Raw genomic sequence first — 23476 nt, 5'->3', positions numbered from 1 at the left:
CTGGGCTAAAGGGAAATTCACGCTATTCTGAGATAGGCGGCCTTATACTCTCTACTTTTACATATATAGGTACTGACTAGGATGTCCAGTGTGGCCTCGGGAAGGACAGAGGGCTGTAATCTTAGTGATGAACTTCATCAGTTCCTTCTCTCCAGTCAGCTGTCTGCCAAAGAGTGTCGTAATATCCTGTACTTCATACAGCTGTCAATCATGGTAATGTATACTTAATATAGATTACATTTATCAGAAATAGGGAAATAATTTACTGTTGAGTTGTGTATAGTTACATATACATATACAGGAATTTATCATACAGAGTAAAGTTTTAGTTGGAGCAATTAAGTCATTACAAGTTACAGATAAGAGTTTTGATATACAAAAGTGCATGCAGTTACTGTAGTTTACATGAATTCTAGCTGTGACGGCTCCCTGGGCTAAGTAAAGCAATTAGGAACTAAAGACTTGTGAAATGGTATTGGGTATAAATATCATAACCTTAGACATATCAAATTTCAAACATCAGACTTCAAATATATTACATTTGAATTTAAATATTTAAATGTTAAAGTATTTAAATGTTGATTTACAGCCCCAGAAATCATCCCACTGTGAGGACGAGTGGAAAGCATCACCTCTGCTGAATGTTACCGTATTTATCCAGAAAACAACACTGCCATTTCTCAGTGTATTGTGTCTTTGTAACCAAGAGCAAACGATGAATACCATATTTGCATTAGAGATCATCATTGGTATTTTTGAAGCAGTGAAGCAACACAGAGCCTTATTGGCCAATCTGTTGAAGTCCTTAGCAACAGACTCTGCCCCTTGGTTACTGTGTATGGCTGAGCTCTGGCAGTATTGTGTCGTTCTGTGGGAGTCTAATCAAGATACAGGACTCAGGTTGAAACTGAAAGAAAATTTGGTGAAATTTTCCACACTGCTGAAGTCAACAAATTCATCTTGTGATCTGTTCACCTATGGTAACTATTCCTTCATTGGCTTCAGTATATACATATAAGAAATATATATATAATATTCACACAGAGCACATGCATAAGTTAAATTCGAATTTATATGAAATTGTGTGATATCGGATGTTTATGTAATTTCACTGAAGATGTATGTCATGGCTGGCACTGTGAAGGCACACAAAGTTGTACATACTAATTTTTTTGCCTTTATCTGTTTTTGTATTAAGTTTACTGCAAAAAGGCAGTGTCCATATAAAAATGACATCCCTTTCACAAACAGATTTGCTGGCTGTGCTTAAATTTTAGCTAGTCAATAAAGATGTAATACGTGTATTATTCAGATAAATTTTAAAATATATCAATTCTTACCACCTCCATGTGTACCAACTGAAGGATACATGTTAATGTTTAACAGGACCCCAGACCAGAGTTTGGCTCCATAGTCATCTGGAACAGATGGACTGGTCAGTACAACTCCATATGGCAGAAATAATCAGTCCTACAGCATACCAACAGGTCAGATTAAAATTCATTGATTATTGATGAAAGTTATACTGATGATACTGGTTACATCGGTTATATATTAAAATATCAGTCGATGATATCATAGATAAAAAATTGTTACCAAAAATATGATTCACATAACATATTTGAAGTACATATTGGTATTTAGAGTCAATAAATGAATGACCTTGTAAGCTATATATATGATGGTTTCAGATTAAAAGCTGGTATGTTTTTGACAACATTTGAATATGATCCATTAAACATATTTAGTGACATGAAGTGTCATGTCATTAGCTTATTGTTATGGAAATTCCAACTATGTAGCTAGAATAAAAGACATATGCGTTTTTCAAATGAAGGACAATTTCAATGCGTTTTTCAAATGAAGGACAATTTCAATGCGTTTTTCAAATGAAGGACAATTTCAAAACATTGTGGAAATATGTGTTAATTCATGGAATCTTTAATATCAGTGTAGTTTAAATTATAACAAAACATCATCAATTTTATATATGAACTTCAGTTGATATTGTAATGGTATCCAATGTTTCAGGAATGTGAGCTGGAGGACTTCTGTCTACTTCTGATCAACGATTCAGGTAATGTCCAGTTACTGTCCAGTACTGATCAGGTAAAGTCCAGTATCTGTCTAGTACTGATCAGGTAAAGTCCAGTGTCTGTCCAGTACTGATCAGGTAAAGTCCAGTGTCTGTCCAGTACTGATCAGGTAATGTCCAGTGTCTGTCCAGTACTGATCAGGTAATGTCCAGTTACTGTCCAGTACTGATCAGGTTATGTCCAGTATCTGTCCAGTACTGATCAGGTAATGTCCAGTGTCTGTCCAGTACTGATCAGGTAATGTCCAGTTACTGTCCAGTACTGATCAGGTTATGTCCAGTATCTGTCCAGTACTGATCAGATAATGTCCAGTGTCTGTCCAGTACTGATCAGGTAATGTCCAGTGTCTGTCCAGTACTGATCAGGTAATGTCCAGTTACTGTCCAGTACTGATCAGGTAATGTCCAGTGTCTGTCCAGTACTGATCAGGTAATGTCCAGTGTCTGTCCAGTACTGATCAGGTAATGTCCAGTGTCTGTCCAGTACTGATCAGGTAATGTCCAGTGTCTGTCCAGTACTGATCAGGTAATGTCCAGTTACTGTCCAGTACTGATCAGGTAAAGTTCAGTGTCTGTCCAGTACTGATCAGGTAATGTCCAGTGTCTGTCCAGTACTGATCAGGTAAAGTCCAGTGTCTGTCCAGTACTGATCAGGTAATGTCCAGTATCTGTCCAGTACTGATCAGGTAATGTCCAGTGTCTGTCCAGTACTGATCAGGTAATGTTCAGTGTCTGTCCAGTACTGATCAGGTTATGTCCAGTATCTGTCCTGTACTGATCAGGTAATGTCCAGTGTCTGTCCAGTACTGATCAGGTAATGTCCAGTTACTGTCCAGTACTGATCAGGTAAAGTTCAGTGTCTGTCCAGTACTGATCAGGTAATGTCCAGTGTCTGTCCAGTACTGATCAGGTAAAGTCCAGTGTCTGTCCAGTACTGATCAGGTAATGTCCAGTATCTGTCCAGTACTGATCAGGTAATGTCCAGTGTCTGTCCAGTACTGATCAGGTAATGTTCAGTGTCTGTCCAGTACTGATCAGGTTATGTCCAGTATCTGTCCTGTACTGATCAGGTAATGTCCAGTGTCTGTCCAGTACTGATCAGGTAATGTCCAGTGTCTGTCCAGTACTGATCAGGTTATGTCCAGTATCTGTCCAGTACTGATCAGGTAATGTCCAGTTACTGTCCAGTACTGATCAGGTAATGTCCAGATACTGTCCAGTACTGATCAGGTAAAGTCCAGTGTCTGTCCAGTACTGATCAGGTTATGTCCAGTATCTGTCCAGTACTGATCAGGTTATGTCCAGTGTCTGTCCAGTACTGATCAGGTAAAGTTCAGTGTCTGTCCAGTACTGATCAGGTAATGTCCAGTATCTGTCCAGTACTGATCAAGTAATGTCCAGTGTCTGTCTAGTACTGATCAGGTAATGTCCAGTTACTGTCCAGTACTGATCAGGTAATGTCCAGTGTCTGTCCAGTACTGATCAGGTAATGTCCAGTATCTGTCCTGTACTGATCAGGTAATGTCCAGTTACTGTCCAGTACTGATCAAGTAATGTCCAGTGTCTGTCCAGTACTGATCAGGTAATGTCCAGTTACTGTCCAGTACTGATCAGGTAATGTCCAGTGTCTGTCCAGTACTGATCAGGTAATGTCCAGTTACTGTCCAGTACTGATAAGGTAATGTCCAGTGTCTGTCCAGTACTGATCAGGTAATGTCCAGCTACTGTCCAGTACTGATCAGGTAAAGTCCAGTGTCTGTCCAGTACTGATCAGGTAATGTTCAGTGTCTGTCCAGTACTGATCAGGTTATGTCCAGTATATGTCCAGTACTGATCAGGTAATGTCCAGTGTCTGTCCGTTACTGATCAGGTAATGTCCAGTATCTGTCCAGTTCTGATCAGGTAATGTCCAGTGTCTGTCTAGTATAGTACTGATCAGGTAATGTCCAGTGTCTGTCTAGTATAGTACTGATCAGGTAATGTCCAGTTACTGTCCAGTACTGATCAGGTAATGTCCAGTTACTGTCCAGTACTGATCAGGTAGTGTTCAGTGTCTGTCCAGTACTGATCAGGTTATGTCCAGTATCTGTCCAGTACTGATCAGGTAAAGTCCAGTGTCTGTCCAGTACTGATCAGGTTATGTCCAGTATCTGTCCAGTACTGATCAGGTTATGTCCAGTGTCTGTCCAGTACTGATCAGGTAAAGTTCAGTGTCTGTCCAGTACTGATCAGGTAATGTCCAGTATCTGTCCAGTACTGATCAAGTAATGTCCAGTGTCTGTCTAATACTGATCAGGTAATGTCCAGTTACTGTCCAGTACTGATCAGGTAATGTCCAGTGTCTGTCCAGTACTGATCAGGTAATGTCCAGTATCTGTCCTGTACTGATCAGGTAATGTCCAGTTACTGTCCAGTACTGATCAAGTAATGTCCAGTGTCTGTCCAGTACTGATCAGGTAATGTCCAGTTACTGTCCAGTACTGATCAGGTAATGTCCAGTGTTTGTCCAGTACTGATCAGGTAATGTCCAGTTACTGTCCAGTACTGATCAGGTAATGTCCAGTGTCTGTCCAGTACTGATCAGGTAATGTCCAGTTACTGTCCAGTACTGATAAGGTAATGTCCAGTGTCTGTCCAGTACTGATCAGGTAATGTCCAGCTACTGTCCAGTACTGATCAGGTAAAGTCCAGTGTCTGTCCAGTACTGATCAGGTAATGTTCAGTGTCTGTCCAGTACTGATCAGGTTATGTCCAGTATCTGTCCAGTACTGATCAGGTAATGTCCAGTGTCTGTCCGTTACTGATCAGGTAATGTCCAGTATCTGTCCAGTTCTGATCAGGTAATGTCCAGTGTCTGTCTAGTATAGTACTGATCAGGTAATGTCCAGTGTCTGTCTAGTATAGTACTGATCAGGTAATGTCCAGTTACTGTCCAGTACTGATCAGGTAATGTCCAGTTACTGTCCAGTACTGATCAGGTAGTGTTCAGTGTCTGTCCAGTACTGATCAGGTTATGTCCAGTATCTGTCCAGTACTGATCAGGTAAAGTCCAGTGTCTGTCCAGTACTGATCAGGTTATGTCCAGTATCTGTCCAGTACTGATCAGGTTATGTCCAGTGTCTGTCCAGTACTGATCAGGTAAAGTTCAGTGTCTGTCCAGTACTGATCAGGTAATGTCCAGTATCTGTCCAGTACTGATCAAGTAATGTCCAGTGTCTGTCTAATACTGATCAGGTAATGTCCAGTTACTGTCCAGTACTGATCAGGTAATGTCCAGTGTCTGTCCAGTACTGATCAGGTAATGTCCAGTATCTGTCCTGTACTGATCAGGTAATGTCCAGTTACTGTCCAGTACTGATCAAGTAATGTCCAGTGTCTGTCCAGTACTGATCAGGTAATGTCCAGTTACTGTCCAGTACTGATCAGGTAATGTCCAGTGTCTGTCCAGTACTGATCAGGTAATGTCCAGTTACTGTCCAGTACTGATCAGGTAATGTCCAGTGTCTGTCCAGTACTGATCAGGTAATGTCCAGCTACTGTCCAATACTGATCAGGTAAAGTCCAGTGTCTGTCCAGTACTGATCAGGTAATGTTCAGTGTCTGTCCAGTACTGATCAGGTTATGTCCAGTATCTGTCCAGTACTGATCAGGTAATGTCCAGTGTCTGTCCAGTACTGATCAGGTAATGTCCAGTATCTGTCCAGTTCTGATCAGGTAATGTCCAGTGTCTGTCTAGTATAGTACTGATCAGGTAATGTCCAGTGTCTGTCTAGTATAGTACTGATCAGGTAATGTCCAGTTACTGTCCAGTACTGATCAGGTAATGTCCAGTTACTGTCCAGTACTGATCAGGTAGTGTTCAGTGTCTGTCCAGTACTGATCAGGTTATGTCCAGTATCTGTCCAGTACTGATCAGGTAATGTCCAGTTACTGTCCAGTACTGATCAGGTAATGTCCAGTGTCTGTCCAGTACTGATCAGGTAATGTTCAGTTACTGTCCAGTACTGATCGGGTAATGTCCAGTGTCTGTCCAGTACTGATCAGGTAATGTCCAGTGTCTGTCCAGTACTGATCAGGTAATATCCAGTGTCTGTCCAGTACTGATCAGGTAATGTCCAGTGTCTGTCCAGTACTGATCAGGTAATGTTCAGTGTCTGTCCAGTACTGATCAGGTTATGTCCAGTATCTGTCCTGTACTGATCAGGTAATGTCCAGTGTCTGTCCAGTACTGATCAGGTAATGTCCAGTTACTGTCCAGTACTGATCAGGTAAAGTTCAGTGTCTGTCCAGTACTGATCAGGTAATGTCCAGTGTCTGTCCAGTACTGATCAGGTAAAGTCCAGTGTCTGTCCAGTACTGATCAGGTAATGTCCAGTATCTGTCCAGTACTGATCAGGTAATGTCCAGTGTCTGTCCAGTACTGATCAGGTAATGTTCAGTGTCTGTCCAGTACTGATCAGGTTATGTCCAGTATCTGTCCTGTACTGATCAGGTAATGTCCAGTGTCTGTCCAGTACTGATCAGGTAATGTCCAGTGTCTGTCCAGTACTGATCAGGTTATGTCCAGTATCTGTCCAGTACTGATCAGGTAATGTCCAGTTACTGTCCAGTACTGATCAGGTAATGTCCAGATACTGTCCAGTACTGATCAGGTAAAGTCCAGTGTCTGTCCAGTACTGATCAGGTTATGTCCAGTATCTGTCCAGTACTGATCAGGTTATGTCCAGTGTCTGTCCAGTACTGATCAGGTAAAGTTCAGTGTCTGTCCAGTACTGATCAGGTAATGTCCAGTATCTGTCCAGTACTGATCAAGTAATGTCCAGTGTCTGTCTAGTACTGATCAGGTAATGTCCAGTTACTGTCCAGTACTGATCAGGTAATGTCCAGTGTCTGTCCAGTACTGATCAGGTAATGTCCAGTATCTGTCCTGTACTGATCAGGTAATGTCCAGTTACTGTCCAGTACTGATCAAGTAATGTCCAGTGTCTGTCCAGTACTGATCAGGTAATGTCCAGTTACTGTCCAGTACTGATCAGGTAATGTCCAGTGTCTGTCCAGTACTGATCAGGTAATGTCCAGTGTCTGTCCAGTACTGATAAGGTAATGTCCAGTGTCTGTCCAGTACTGATCAGGTAATGTCCAGCTACTGTCCAGTACTGATCAGGTAAAGTCCAGTGTCTGTCCAGTACTGATCAGGTAATGTTCAGTGTCTGTCCAGTACTGATCAGGTTATGTCCAGTATATGTCCAGTACTGATCAGGTAATGTCCAGTGTCTGTCCGTTACTGATCAGGTAATGTCCAGTATCTGTCCAGTTCTGATCAGGTAATGTCCAGTGTCTGTCTAGTATAGTACTGATCAGGTAATGTCCAGTGTCTGTCTAGTATAGTACTGATCAGGTAATGTCCAGTTACTGTCCAGTACTGATCAGGTAATGTCCAGTTACTGTCCAGTACTGATCAGGTAGTGTTCAGTGTCTGTCCAGTACTGATCAGGTTATGTCCAGTATCTGTCCAGTACTGATCAGGTAAAGTCCAGTGTCTGTCCAGTACTGATCAGGTTATGTCCAGTATCTGTCCAGTACTGATCAGGTTATGTCCAGTGTCTGTCCAGTACTGATCAGGTAAAGTTCAGTGTCTGTCCAGTACTGATCAGGTAATGTCCAGTATCTGTCCAGTACTGATCAAGTAATGTCCAGTGTCTGTCTAATACTGATCAGGTAATGTCCAGTTACTGTCCAGTACTGATCAGGTAATGTCCAGTGTCTGTCCAGTACTGATCAGGTAATGTCCAGTATCTGTCCTGTACTGATCAGGTAATGTCCAGTTACTGTCCAGTACTGATCAAGTAATGTCCAGTGTCTGTCCAGTACTGATCAGGTAATGTCCAGTTACTGTCCAGTACTGATCAGGTAATGTCCAGTGTTTGTCCAGTACTGATCAGGTAATGTCCAGTTACTGTCCAGTACTGATCAGGTAATGTCCAGTGTCTGTCCAGTACTGATCAGGTAATGTCCAGTTACTGTCCAGTACTGATAAGGTAATGTCCAGTGTCTGTCCAGTACTGATCAGGTAATGTCCAGCTACTGTCCAGTACTGATCAGGTAAAGTCCAGTGTCTGTCCAGTACTGATCAGGTAATGTTCAGTGTCTGTCCAGTACTGATCAGGTTATGTCCAGTATCTGTCCAGTACTGATCAGGTAATGTCCAGTGTCTGTCCGTTACTGATCAGGTAATGTCCAGTATCTGTCCAGTTCTGATCAGGTAATGTCCAGTGTCTGTCTAGTATAGTACTGATCAGGTAATGTCCAGTGTCTGTCTAGTATAGTACTGATCAGGTAATGTCCAGTTACTGTCCAGTACTGATCAGGTAATGTCCAGTTACTGTCCAGTACTGATCAGGTAGTGTTCAGTGTCTGTCCAGTACTGATCAGGTTATGTCCAGTATCTGTCCAGTACTGATCAGGTAAAGTCCAGTGTCTGTCCAGTACTGATCAGGTTATGTCCAGTATCTGTCCAGTACTGATCAGGTTATGTCCAGTGTCTGTCCAGTACTGATCAGGTAAAGTTCAGTGTCTGTCCAGTACTGATCAGGTAATGTCCAGTATCTGTCCAGTACTGATCAAGTAATGTCCAGTGTCTGTCTAATACTGATCAGGTAATGTCCAGTTACTGTCCAGTACTGATCAGGTAATGTCCAGTGTCTGTCCAGTACTGATCAGGTAATGTCCAGTATCTGTCCTGTACTGATCAGGTAATGTCCAGTTACTGTCCAGTACTGATCAAGTAATGTCCAGTGTCTGTCCAGTACTGATCAGGTAATGTCCAGTTACTGTCCAGTACTGATCAGGTAATGTCCAGTGTCTGTCCAGTACTGATCAGGTAATGTCCAGTTACTGTCCAGTACTGATCAGGTAATGTCCAGTGTCTGTCCAGTACTGATCAGGTAATGTCCAGCTACTGTCCAATACTGATCAGGTAAAGTCCAGTGTCTGTCCAGTACTGATCAGGTAATGTTCAGTGTCTGTCCAGTACTGATCAGGTTATGTCCAGTATCTGTCCAGTACTGATCAGGTAATGTCCAGTGTCTGTCCAGTACTGATCAGGTAATGTCCAGTATCTGTCCAGTTCTGATCAGGTAATGTCCAGTGTCTGTCTAGTATAGTACTGATCAGGTAATGTCCAGTGTCTGTCTAGTATAGTACTGATCAGGTAATGTCCAGTTACTGTCCAGTACTGATCAGGTAATGTCCAGTTACTGTCCAGTACTGATCAGGTAGTGTTCAGTGTCTGTCCAGTACTGATCAGGTTATGTCCAGTATCTGTCCAGTACTGATCAGGTAATGTCCAGTTACTGTCCAGTACTGATCAGGTAATGTCCAGTGTCTGTCCAGTACTGATCAGGTAATGTTCAGTTACTGTCCAGTACTGATCGGGTAATGTCCAGTGTCTGTCCAGTACTGATCAGGTAATGTCCAGTGTCTGTCCAGTACTGATCAGGTAATATCCAGTGTCTGTCCAGTACTGATCAGGTAATGTCCAGTGTCTGTCCAGTACTGATCATGTAATGTCCAGTGTCTGTCCAGTACTGATCAGGTAATGTCCAGTTACTGTCCAGTACTGATCAGATAATGTCCAGTGTCTGTCCAGTACTGATCAGGTAATGACCAGTGTCTGTCCAGTACTGATCAGGTAATGCCCAGTGGTTGTATGTTTAGAGATATAGATATTAGGTATTGACAGGTGTTTGTGTGTATAATTATTATCAGGAAATGTAGATTTTTTGTTTGTCCTGACAGGTGTTTGTATATAAAGGAATGTAGATGTATTGTATCTATTTTTACAGGTGATTACCTGGAGCTCGTGCGGGCAGCTACTCTCAGTGAAGTGATGATGGAAACTGTTGCCGGCATTTTAACAAAGTCGGACACAAGTCTGGTATACGAGAATATGATAGTGACATTGGCACAGGTTTGTTAATTAAAGCATAATCAATTGTCCGAACAAAAAACAACTTTACATCAGTTCTTTTTAATCTGCTAAGGGCAGTGAGAAATAAGAATTTTTAACGTCAGGGTGCCTTTGGCACCTGCCGTTATAGGCGTGGTGGGGAAATGTTGTTACTGACAGATCTGTTCCAGCTAACTATTCCTCTTTCTGTCATACAAATGATATACATCCGCAGCCTAATATAGTTCCTATTTTGATAGCAATTATTGACACAATTGAAGTGATGTAAACCGTGTTTACTGCAATGATTTAAAATGAAATGTGAATGTTTGGTGTTCTAGACTATAAATGTTAACCGTTTTCCTTGTCAGTATATGCAATTTTGTTGGTGTAGGATTACATAGTTCTGTCTCGATACTGCCTTGAAAACGAAAGTAGAAAAATCAGTTTGATCGTCGTGGAAATTTACATGCAACACAAAGAAACAATCCACATCTGTTCATCCTGAGTTCATAATGCAGGAACATTTGATAGCTTAAAACCAATCCTATTTATGTAGTCAAATGCACCCGAGCATTCCACGAAATAACTTCAGCTGTCACGTGACTCATCACCAAGTCAGCCAAAATGGCGGTTATGTCTACTGTAACTAAACTAGAACGAATATTCATACCCTGCCTACACTGCTCTACAACGACCATCTGTCAGAAATTGTCCGTCCGTCGTCCAGAGCTACGTTATTGCAGCTATAACTAAACCAACGACCGTTTGCAGTTTCATATTCATGTGTATGTCGCTAGAATACGCAAGAAATATGACCAGGAATTGAGGGCAAGTTGTAACAAACTACATTGCCGTTTTTCGTGAGGATTTTATTAAATAAGGTTATTATTTGTTTGAAAAGAATCTCATGATTATGATTCGTGACTGATGTACTGGCGTCGGTGTCAAAACTAGACATGTCTCGTCGGACAACGCGACCGCAATTTTCTATCGGAATGAAAATGTGTTACTACGGGTCATAAAATAGATGTTTGATAGGCCTTATTAATAACTTGTAGTATGAATAAAATTTAAAAAAAACTTCGGCTGTGTACATCTTGGATTTTATCTTTAGTTGTAGTTACTTGAACAATATGTTCTGTTAATAGACCGATTTGTCGTTCAGTTGATTCTTTTTTCAAAGTTTGCAAGCAGCTTTACTGATTCAGGAGTATATCAATAATCTTCCACAAGCATTAAAGAAATGGGGAAAGAACTTTACTCGGCTATTGTAAAGTTGTCAGCTGATATATATATGTTATATATGTTTTCTTGAATATATATAGAATAGAAATACCAGGGCCAGATGAAGACATTTCATCTGATACAAATGTAACTGTCTGACTATAAAATCCAATTTTAAATTTCTTATAATATGACCTCAGACCCTGACGTTTCTCAGGGCCTTTGGCCCTTTGATTTATTTAAAGTCAGATAGTATATAATTAAATATTATGACTGATGGATGATTTGAAGTGGAATTAATATTGATAACATTTAGGCTTTTATAAAGAGAATGTGAGCCTTTTAATAATACAATGTACCCAGTGGTGGAGGTTCTAACAGGCAGTTGTAGATCTTTAAAGAAATAATAGAATAGTTACTCCAGCCCGGACAAAGCTAAAAATTATGACATTTGTGCTCTGGAAATGTAAAGGTAATTTATGAAGTGTATCATGTTATATCACCTGAAAATTAATATATTTTACTTGATTAATATTGTTAATTTGATATATATATATATATATATATATATACTGTTAGTTATAAGTTTATGTATTAATTATAAAATCATATTTTATACACAGTATATTTCATCAACAGGTGTTACCACAGTTAGTTTGTGAAGAGTGGAAGAGAATTACACAGTTGATTACAGAGAATTTTAGATGGCGGACATCTGACTCCGCGGCACAAAATTAACTTTGAACAGGAGGAATTCGGAGGACACTCTGAAGGTACAAATAATGTTGGTTTATAATTAGAACAGAGACATATGTAATTATAGAATTTTAAATATAAACTTACCATACTAGTCTAAGAATATTTTTTGACAAATCTAGGAGACATTGCTTATATATTTTCGGTCTATTTCAAATACATGCGAATGGTCACCTAGATGTTCATTTCCATGCAGTTTTATTAATTGTTAACAATAATGATATAATAATTTGGAGTTTTATACAGTCAAACCTGTCTATAACGACCGCCCAAGAGGAGGCAGAAAAATGGTCACTATAGACAGGTTACCTTTATAGCAACAGGTCAATATTATCGCACTAACCAATTTACGTGAAACAGCCATAAATAACTTGTCATTGAACAGGTCATTCAGAAGACCGGTCAGAAGTCAAACAAATGCATAAACTTAATAATTCTGAAAGGTTTAATCTTTAATGATTTTGTGGACCAAAAGACAAAATATAACTCAAAATGGTCTTATGGATACTTTTTAAAAAATATTTTGTTGTGAAATAATGCTATATACATGTCTATAAAATTATCTCCCTTTCTTTCTTAAATAAAGAAAAATAGTACACAATAATTAATTAATTATTGGTGTTACTACTAATTATTTTGTGATATAGTCTAACTTTTTAAAACCAAAAGATATTTTTATGGAGGCGTTTACGCCTGCCATATTACAATCACCTACGAGTTGTGACGTCACAATCTCTCACTTTCATTTTGGTTATATTTCCTTTCACAGTTCATTTTGTAGTTTCTTTCGGTTCATATATGATGTAGTTGAACTATATATACATTTATGAAAACTATCAAGACTACAAATAAAGTGCTATTACATGAAAAAAGGTATATTCAGTATAAATTTCTCTTCGGCGGAAGCCCGGAATTTGAGACCTCTGGTGGTAATTTCTGTAACTAGGGGTAATGATTCGCTTATTAGTCCAAGTATGAGGCACGTCATTGTAGTCCGTCATTCAAAGTATATATGCACAGAAATGTATTAACTATGCTGATAATGTTGTGAACATTTCAGGAACTATTTTGAATAAACAATAAGAATAATGTCTTGTAAATATCTACACCTGCATCGATTTTTGCAAATCTATATCGAAAATACTGATTGAAGGGAGATAACTGCGATATTCTGACGTTACTTTACAGAGGACACTTGTTTAACTACTAGGAATAAAGACGGCATAACAACCAAGCGCAAACAAATTCCCGATTTTCATAATACCCTCCGGGTTTTGGCTAACAACATTTCTTTTGTTTACAACTTGGTAGTTTGTTCACGAGATTTTATGAGATTTGGTCCGATATTTAGCGATCACGTGTTCCGTCTGTTTACGTGAGCGAGCACTCTGTCAAAATGGAGGCACGTGGACACGGGCTTCACACGAAGCATCAAAGTGTGATGATTGTCGCTAGAAATTAATACCTATCATTATGAATTAAAGGCAAGTTGCTTACAAAGTTTAAATCTGTTTGTTGACCCACTGAAATAAGCGTTTGTTTATTTAGGACGAAACTGTTTACGATAAGTTGTTCAAGCCTGGCCAGACCACAAAATCACAATATCTACTGCGATTATAGTCCGAATTTTCTGACGATCTTGCTATATACTATATGCAGACTTTAATCAGCTTTAGGGCGATATCAACACCAGAACCCTTCGGATTACTGCGATAACTGATCGAAGTCCCTGTATTTCAAATCTATGAATCGGTAGACCTGCGTGATGGAATTCGATCGTTTATTTTTTAAAACTAAGAAAACTGGCACATATCTGTCGTGGTGGTCATTTGTGCTGTACCTTCCCCGACAGAGACAATATACAGAATCTGGATTTTTGTGATAAGGTTTACTGCAGTAGCTACTCGCACTCGTAATATATATGAAAATGCTAAATTATTATTGAACCAGCTTGTCTTATTTATATATTATTCAGCTCACGATTCAACCTTTTCAAATGTTTTCATGTAATATATATATATACATTTGTATGCACCAAGCTGTGAAATGTTTGTATTACATAGAATATTTAAACAATACAAAGTAATTGTAGATTAAGTTATTAACAAAATGTATACCAATTGCATTTTAACGTATTAGTAAAACTTTTTGTTGTTTTCATGTAATATAACTTTTTGTTGTTTTCATGTAAAATGATAAATACACGTATATCTATTGGCAATCGATATACAATCCATATAATATGTATAAGACTTTCTCAAATATCAATATTCCCCATAACTTACAAAATAAATCTATATTTGCTTTTGAAATTTCATTAAAAATGTTTGATTTTCATGTCACGAACAAATCCCTTAAAATGATCATCAATCTCCTTATTGGTCTCCAGAAAGTGTGAAAATAAATGAAACTTTTTTGTCAATAATTCTATTCATTATGAATTCATGTATAACCATTTAGGTTTTTTCCAATGTTGACCTTTAAAACTATATATATATACAAGCAACAATCTGTGGGATGTCAAATATGGAAGGCTATAGCTGTTTCAGGATAAATTGCCAAAAATGCTTATAAGTACTGTTTCTTATCACTGATCACATATATTGGGTTTTTGACTATTATGTGTTATTGCTACTTAAGTGTGAATTTTTTCGGCTTAAGTGATAATGTATTTCTTTGTACTTATGTGCAACAGACATCACGAGAGTTTAATTCTCCTACATATAATATTGACTCCTACAAAAAGAAGTTGAGTGATCATGATTGGTTGACTACGAGAGGCATTTTATCAAATCTCATATTTACCATACTGATTGCTCATGATCATATTTCATCCGGCCTAGTAAACTCTAGAAAAAACATCTTAATTTATGAAAGTAGCTAACTCCTTTAATGTATGTGTAAAAATTAAGTATATATATACGTGTATATCGTACAAAACATCAAACTTCTAATATGGTAGATATGAAACATACATTTAGGCTGACTGCCTGATAATATACAATTTGTACAGAGTTTACAATCCTTTGACATTCAGCTCATAATATACACCATTATAATTTGATCTGTCGTCATGCGTCGGTCTTCTTCTTAAGACCAAGATATCGCAGAATGGTGTACAAAAGATTCTTAAGCTGTTTTTATCAAAATTGTTAATTTCATGGCCCCCTATGTGTCGTATTCTCCCTGGGGAGAGGATACATTTTACTATAGTTTATGTAGGAAACTCATCACACATATTTTAGCATAATTTGTTTCATTTTCATTGGAAATTGGTTAGCACGTGGTTAGGGCAAACTTTTCTCAATGATATATTGTCAGAGAATGTCAAGGCCAACGACTTGTTATGGGTTCGAATGTCAAAAATAAAAATCTTATATTGATTATTTTTTTCATTTCGTATGAAAGAACATAGTCCACTGAAACAGAATGTGCATATTTTATTGTCATCAGATAAAAATATGGCAGAAAGATATGGCACTTGGAAAAGAATCATAAAGCTATTTTCTCCAGCCAAAATTAAAAAATAATCCAAAATTGCAGAATAAAGGTTTCTGCTCTTTTATCTATAATATACACATGAAGGCTTGATGTTTGGCGCATAGATAACGTATGGCTGGCTACAAATGTTATACTTATATTTGACCTTGACCTTCATTCAAGGTCACGGGGGTCAAATGATGAAGAAAATTCAAAGTTCTTTCAAAATTATTAATTTGGGTCACATTTTAAAGAATCAGCCCTTTTAAAGGTGTGTGCAATGTATCAAGGTCAAATAATCCAAATGACGCAGATATGGCACTTTTAAAAAGAAATTCCTACCAAAATGAAAAAAATGACCCAAAACTGCACATACACACGAAGGCTAGATATTTGGCAAACAGATACATGTAACATGTGTGACTGGCTACAAATATTGAGTTTATCTCTCTGACCTTGACCTTCATTCACATTTTAAAGAACCGGCTCTTATGAAGGTGTGTGCGAAGTTTCAAGGGCAAATTATTAAAAATGATGCAGACATGCCCTTTAAAGAATGTTTTCTTGCCAAAATCAAAAATTATCCATAAATTGCAATTCAATTGTTGGCTCAAAAGGGATCAATTTGGCTCAATTGACAGAAATAACTAAGCAATCGATATAGCTCATACTTGACTGGTAGCATCCTTTTGGGTAGGGATTCAAAATTGTAAAAATGGTGGGGTTGACCCCCGGGGGCAGGGTCAAAAGGGGTCAATTGGTTTCTCTGAAACTAAGTTATGGATATAACTCACATTGGTATGGTAGCAATCCCTATGGGGTTGTACCCAAAGTCAATTTCATTTCATGGATTAATTGCACAATTTGGTATAAAACCTACATTCGTATGGTAGCATGGTTATGGGGTGGGTATTCAAAATTTTACGAATGTTGGGGTTAACCTCCCGGGGGCTGAAGGATGGGACCAAAATAGGTCAATTTCGCTAAATTGACATTTTTAGAATAACAATAAACCAATGTACATGTACCCATATAAAATGCTTATGATATATTGACAAATAAACTTAAGCATCATTCTTGTTTCATATCTCATAAAACCAGGTGAGCGATACAGGCCCTCTGGGCCTCTTGTTTTATCTGTGAAACCATTCAGATCCCAACTCCATAATCTTGCTGGACACCAAGAGATGAACACAATCCTGATTTAAAAATTAGCCCAGGGTTCTTTCCCCACCCCAAGGGCCTTATACAATCATATTGAATTGATATCAAATATGAAAGTTTTCTTCAATATTTTGTATGTAAAACGCTGTATATTTATATACAGTACCTATAGCTACTAGGCTATTATCTACATCTTGGTGGTAAATTAAAAAGCAACAAATCACAAATCACAGTTTATTGTTAATATTGCCATTGGATCTATTAAAATAGATGGAATTGATATAATTTTGAAATAATTGTCCTTAAAAATGAGGTCTTTGTTGAAAAAAAAGTGTAATAACTTTTAAAAGCCGTCAATCTAATTTTGATATTATTCTAAGATCAAAATAGAAAGGAATAAACAATTTTGTTTACAAGATATTGAAAAACATTGCACACTTTCAACAAAAAAGTAGCAGACACTCCCTGTATTTTCAATACATATCGTGTATTGTTATAACTTATCGAAATGCATATCATATTGTTTCGACATTTCTAATACCCAGGCCTATAAAATATAAGTTTGTTTTAAACACATAAATGCAAATTTTGAACTACTTAAGTATAAAAGATGGTTTAAAGTATGAATGTTAATGACATGTACCTAAGTAGAAGTTGATTTGAAAAAAATTTAAATGTTCGACTTTTTAAGTAAAGGTTTGATTGAAATAAGAAATGTTTAACTACTTTTAGAAGTAGGTTTGCAACTTTTAAGATGGTTAAAACCATTATGTACATCGGAACAGTCTAAACCATTACATTCATCAGGACTGTGAAAACCATTATGTCCGGTTGGTTTGACACACTTAAGTGGAAATGTTTAGTCATGTTGATATCAGTTTAATCTGTATTCTTGCTTTATTTCAAATATCTCCTTTTACATCTGACTAACGCCTCCTACAGTACTTTCAGTACTTTGATTTTCTGACCCAAATTGAAATCCGGATTATATGACACAACATTGCAATCTCAAAGCGGTTCACAAATTGTCACCTGTGGTTATTTGGCCTTTTGTAACTAGCCAACGTCTTTCTCAACTTATAGGGAGCAGCTAACAGCTTGTAACAACATTTCTTGCACTGTCCGACCTTGTACTTATTTACAGCTGAATTGACTTGAACACAATGGAATAAGTATTATGTTAAAGGAGACAACACAGCGCTAGTGTAGGGACTCGATCTAGGGACCCTTCGGTCACATGTAGCCTTGCGTCATATCACTAGACCACTGTTCTCATTGTAAATGAATATAAACCAATATACCATGTCATGTTTTCTATAATTATAGCAAAATATATAATCCTATGTTATTATACAGGAGATTCTTTGGTGATCTTGTTATAATACTCAATATTGAAAGACTTCGTTTATTTTACAATCTCTAGCTGTGGATCAACCCTTGAAACTGTCTCAGGTACTGCACGACGTCATGATTGTCCTTCAATTCACTACCATGGCAACAGATATGTCCGGCCTATTACACTGTACTAAGTGTTACGTCTCGGTTATAAAGGTAAGTTGGGTGTACATTAAGTGTTTTCATTAGCAGTGAATATAATTATTTTTATTTTTTTTTTTTTTTTTTTATTTTAATGAAAAAATATATAAATCTTTCAACCCTAAAAGTTTTTAGTGGACTCAACCATTCATTCATCATTTGAAGTCTAATATGGTCAGTAGGGGGTGAAATAGTTCAGAAAAAAAATAAGATTGTGATGAAGTTTGCTGCTAATGCAACTGTAGAAAACTTTTTACAATGGAGATATAATCATCTATAATATCAACTGTACATGTGTGTTGAAATACGTAAGATTTCCTTTGGGAGATTGCATTCCATTAGGAATTTCAAACTTTTAAAAAAGTTCAAGGTCTGCTTTTGATAAAATGATGTTTTAGTTAATAATGCATGTATTAAACTGCAGTTTCTGATGGGATTTTTTTGCAACTTATCATCAGATGGAGGGCTTTTCAAATCTCCCAATACCCTTGTTCCATTCTTCATCATTCATCAATAAATAATCCATGTTATCAATATTTCTTGAGAAGTGCCAGAAGGATAAACTTCACTTGTAGGTTCGCTTTGGTCCATAGTTGTGCCCATTAATTTTTGAGTATGATCAAGGAAACAAAATTGCCAACAGGCAGCCATCTTGGAATTTTAGAAGTTTGTTATCAGTATTTCTAGAGAAACACTGAAAGAATATTTACTATATTGGTTCCAGTTGGTTTGTAGTTGTACCCATTTGTGTGGGATCTGGAAATCAAAATGACCGATAGACAGCCACCTAGGATTTTGACAGTTGAAATTTTGTATTCATATATGTCAGAAAGATCTTCATAGATCTATCTTAGACTTCATGATTAAGACTAAGAAAGGAAAGAAGGGAACATTTTTAGAAAAGATCAAGTCCTTCAATGCATATGATAAATAAAGATCATATTACATTCAGTGGTGAGTGCCAGGATCCCTCTGGGATCCCTTGTTGAAACTTAGGAAATATGAAACAATTGACATTTTACTTATAATTCATAGTATAAGATAAGGTAAACCATGGAGAGTTTCTGCTGCAAAATCAAGAGGGTTTGGCGATGTGTATCTGTAAATGGGTTTTCTTCGCACCTCTCCATCCAGATTAAGAAATTGTTTTACACCTATTTATATTTTTTTGTCACTTCTATACACTTTATGTCCTTGGCATCAATGGCGAGTCCTAGAAAGAACAAACAAATTATTAGCAGTTAAATTCATTTTCTATTTTCTACGGTTCTACTGCATCTAATTCTCACTTTGTTTTGAAAGGTGCCACTATTTTGTCTTGTATAATCCCTCCAGTGTTGATGCATGTTTGACATTTTTGTTTAAACATCAGGAATGTGTCCTTGTTGGCGGGAGTGGCCTTACTTCGTCAGAACAATTGGTACTACTGCCCGAAGTCTTTTGTCACGTGTGTCACGCCACCCATTGGATGCCTCTGGAAACTCTGGATCCCGTGGACGTCTTACAGCTCGACTTGGTGTGTTCTCTAGAACTCGTCAAACAAGAACTTGACATGGAGATATTTGGGATGACCTTTACTGACAGATTGAAACGTATCACTCAGAGCTCCCTTGCTGTTAAAAACTCAGACACGAAAAGTATGCTGGACAAGAAAATCACAGGAATGTTAGATAGTGTCTCTTAGCCATCTAAAACTTCATATTAGTTTCACTTTATTGTGTTGGTTATCTCATTACAAATTGTACCAGTGCTATCATATGGTGCTTGCCATTCTGTATACTGTGGATATTTGAATTGCATACATTGTCTCATAATATTAATTTTGAAACCATGTACCTGTTTAAAAGATTGCAATATATTGGATAATTATGTCACAATAAAAGATATTGCTAAAGCAAACATGTCTTTGTTCATAAATAAAGTGAGTTTGATTAATTCACTGTCTGTTTGTCCAACCTGGCAGTGGTTTTCTTTTTAGCCCATCGTCATCAGATGGTGGGCTATTTAAATAGCCCTGCACCTGTGGTCCGTCCATTCCTTTGTCAACAATTCTACTATTTCTCAGAAAGTACTGAATGGATCTTTCTCAAATTTCATATTTAAGTTCCCCTTGGTCCCCGGTTGTGCATATTGAATTTTGGGGACCAATAAAAAACAACAAGAATGACAGGCAGGTATCTGGGATTTTGACAATTGAAAGTTTGAACTGCTAGATCTCACAAAGTACTGAAGAGACTGTTTATATCAAATGGTTTCTTGTACTCGTCATAGAACTCACGTGTATTACTATTGATGGCGAACTACTTCTTGTGACTGTTAATTATCCACTCACTTTCCATATTGTATTATGTACGTGTATGTACATGTATTGTCAGCATTTGGATTCCAGTGGTTTCATTCGTTAAGGAATTTGGATCAAACTACACTAACTTACAAAGGACCATGATATCTCGGACAAGGTTGAGTTTCAAGGTTGTTGGTTAAAGGGCAAGGTCACCATTACTATATTATTTGAGGTCACCTGAGACAAAGTCTCAAGTGACCTATTCTAATCAGCTTTTGTCCGTTGTCGTCCATTCATAAACAATTTACATTTTTGACTTCTTCTCCAAAACCTTTTAACCAAATTCAATGAAATTTAGCAGGAAGCTTCTATGCTAAAGGTCAACCAAAATTGTGAATTATATGGTCCCGACCACCCAGGGGCACCGAGAGACGAGGCAAAACGTATCAAATTGACTAAAACTTCAAAAATCTTCTATTTTCCTCTCAGATATTGTGGAATCAAACAGATGGAAGGGTCTTAAGGTGCTTTACCAAAATTGTGAATTTCATGACCCTAGAGGCTCGTGTCTGTCCCTAGGTAGAGGGTAGACTTTACTATAGTTTATATTGGGAAATCAATTTTTTGACTTTTATTTGTTTGATTTGTATTGGAAAAATTATTAGCATGGGATAACAGCTTGATGGTATGCACATGCTGGCCCTGACTGTCCCCCAGGGGCTGATGGGCGATGCTAAAAAGGGTCAAATTAACTGAATTTCAAAAATCTTTCTCAAGACCATAAAAAGGTAGAATCAAATACTCTTCACAGATTGAAGGATCTTAAAGTGCTTTACGAAATAAGTGTGATTTTCATGATTCTGGGACCACTTTCGACCCTTAGGAGGGGGTAAACTTTACTATAGTTTATATAACAAAATCACATTTTTGACTATTTTTTTGTTTGATTTCTGTTGGAATTCATTCTTACTTTCTTAACATTATCAGCATGGGATCTCAGCTTGATGGTATACGCATGCTGGCCCTGACTGACCCCCAGGGGCTGATGGGTGATGCCAAAAACGGTCAATTCAATTATCTGAAACATTTTGAAACTCGGGTGACTGTCAAGATCTATTGGACCATGATATCTCGGACAAGGTTGGATTTCAGGGTTTGTTTGGTCAAGGTCATTATTACTATTTTTTTAAATATCCTTGTTCAATACGCTAGTGGTTTCATTTTTTGAGTGATTGTGATCGAACATAACACAATTATAAAGAGCCATGATGTCTCATACAAAGTCTTAGTGTTGTTGGGTCAAGGTTTCAATTGCTATTGATTGACAGCTGTTGGATTGGTAATTGCGATCAAGATTTATTTAGCATTAATTACGGAATGAAGATGGGTATATGTTTCAAAACCATTTCCTCGGACACAAAACTGGGATATCTTCAACTAGAAATCATCTTTCAAGTCAAATCTCGGCACGTACACTTTGTACTGTGAACTTCTTAAAATGAAATGCGGGTCACCATAGACTGTATGGTCCCATTGCCATTCCATCGACCATGCCTACTTGGGACCAAGAATCCAGAAACTTGCAAGATCCCTCAACCCCATAATTGAACTGTACACTAACTATAATGTTTAGTCGACAATATAATTATGTCTCGTGAACGGTTGTTTTCTTTATCGATTTGACGATAAGTATAACGGCAAAACTTTTGCGGTAGAGCATGATATCAAATGAAATTCAGATTAACGCCAGCTTGATTATTGTTATATATTACTATAACTGGCTACACAGACATGGATGCGTTTCCGGACATTTGTAAAGATATCAACGTGATATCCCTATTGATTTGATAATCAATTAAGTAGATTCATATTGAAACAATTGCAAATATTGACTTGTTAATAATCACATTTATGTGGCGAGCCTTCCGTACTTTGTTCAGTTAGGTAGACGTCATTTGCAACAAAAACAAACAAAAATAGACCCCGCTTTGAAATGACTCTCGCTGGCTACGGGGCGATAAACCAAGCAAGGAAACAAAACAAGCAAAAGCCATGTTTGAGTAATATTGTATCATAGAAGAAACTGAAAATGCAACACATATACATGACCCCATTTTTAGCTCTGCTACGAAGTCCATGTGACCCTTGGCGGACAGCAAAGTCATCATCCCCATCCAGTCATTAGCATTAATGTAGTGTATAAATGGGAGTTCTTAGTAGGCTTTTAAGTATTTGATATCGATATTTGAATATACCAAACTAGGTCACTGTGTCCCTTTTCCCTCAATTTTCCGCATTTTTCAACTGAACTTTCGAAATCTCACAGGTCACAAGGTGGACATTTCATTTTCTGCCTGTGACCTTTGAAACTTGAAATTTGTTTGAGCACAGAAAAACACACTGTTTTGAATAGCATACCGTGATATTTAGTTGACCTTTAAGTACCTATTTTCCTGCAAATCCAGTTCCTCTTGTGTTCAGTGTACGATGTTCTACCAACACCTACCAACTTGCATCGATGGGGAATGACAGAAAACGCAAACTGCTCGCTGTGTGATCGTCCGGGTAACCTGGCCCATGTACTGTCATCGTGCAACACTGCATTGACCCAGGGGAGATGTACATGGGGGCACAACAAGGCTCTGTGGGAGCTAGCAGACACGTTGGAGAAAGAAAGGCAGAAAAAGAGGAGATGTATGAAACAACAGCCCTACATCAACTTTGTAAGCTCTGGAGAAACAGGCAGCAAAACAACAGTACACCAGGAAGGGATACTGGACGGAGGTCAGAACTGGGAGATTCGGGTTGACTTTGGACAAAGACTCGGTTTTTTTTCCAGTGGTCGTCCAAACCAACCTTCGTCCAGATATTATTCTCTGGTCACAACAAGGAAAGAGAATGATAATGATTGAGCTGAGTTCCCCTGGGAGGTTCGAATTCAAGAGGCATACGAGCGGAAAAGAGAAAAGTACGCCCATATTGCTGA

General features: G+C 37.8%; 1 protein-coding gene across 1 annotated transcript in view; it reads left to right on the top strand.

The window, feature by feature from the left end:
* The window catches only part of LOC117322105, a 29382-nt gene extending 9282 nt beyond the window's left edge, over nt 1-20100 (top strand). Inside the window, exons 9-16 of the mRNA XM_033876862.1 lie at nt 70-213; nt 590-980; nt 1387-1487; nt 2032-2077; nt 9940-10064; nt 11910-12043; nt 18094-18221; nt 19579-20100. Coding sequence (XP_033732753.1) covers nt 70-213; nt 590-980; nt 1387-1487; nt 2032-2077; nt 9940-10064; nt 11910-12008 — 906 coding nt within the window. The 3' untranslated portion in view covers nt 12009-12043; nt 18094-18221; nt 19579-20100. The remainder of the gene's footprint in view (nt 1-69; nt 214-589; nt 981-1386; nt 1488-2031; nt 2078-9939; nt 10065-11909; nt 12044-18093; nt 18222-19578) is intronic.
* The last annotated feature ends 3376 nt before the right edge of the window (nt 20101-23476 follow it).

Source organism: Pecten maximus, chromosome 2, assembly GCF_902652985.1.
Source record: "Pecten maximus chromosome 2, xPecMax1.1, whole genome shotgun sequence".
NCBI classification, from domain to species: Eukaryota; Metazoa; Mollusca; class Bivalvia; order Pectinida; family Pectinidae; genus Pecten; species Pecten maximus.
This window is presented reverse-complemented; position numbering and strand designations above follow the sequence as displayed.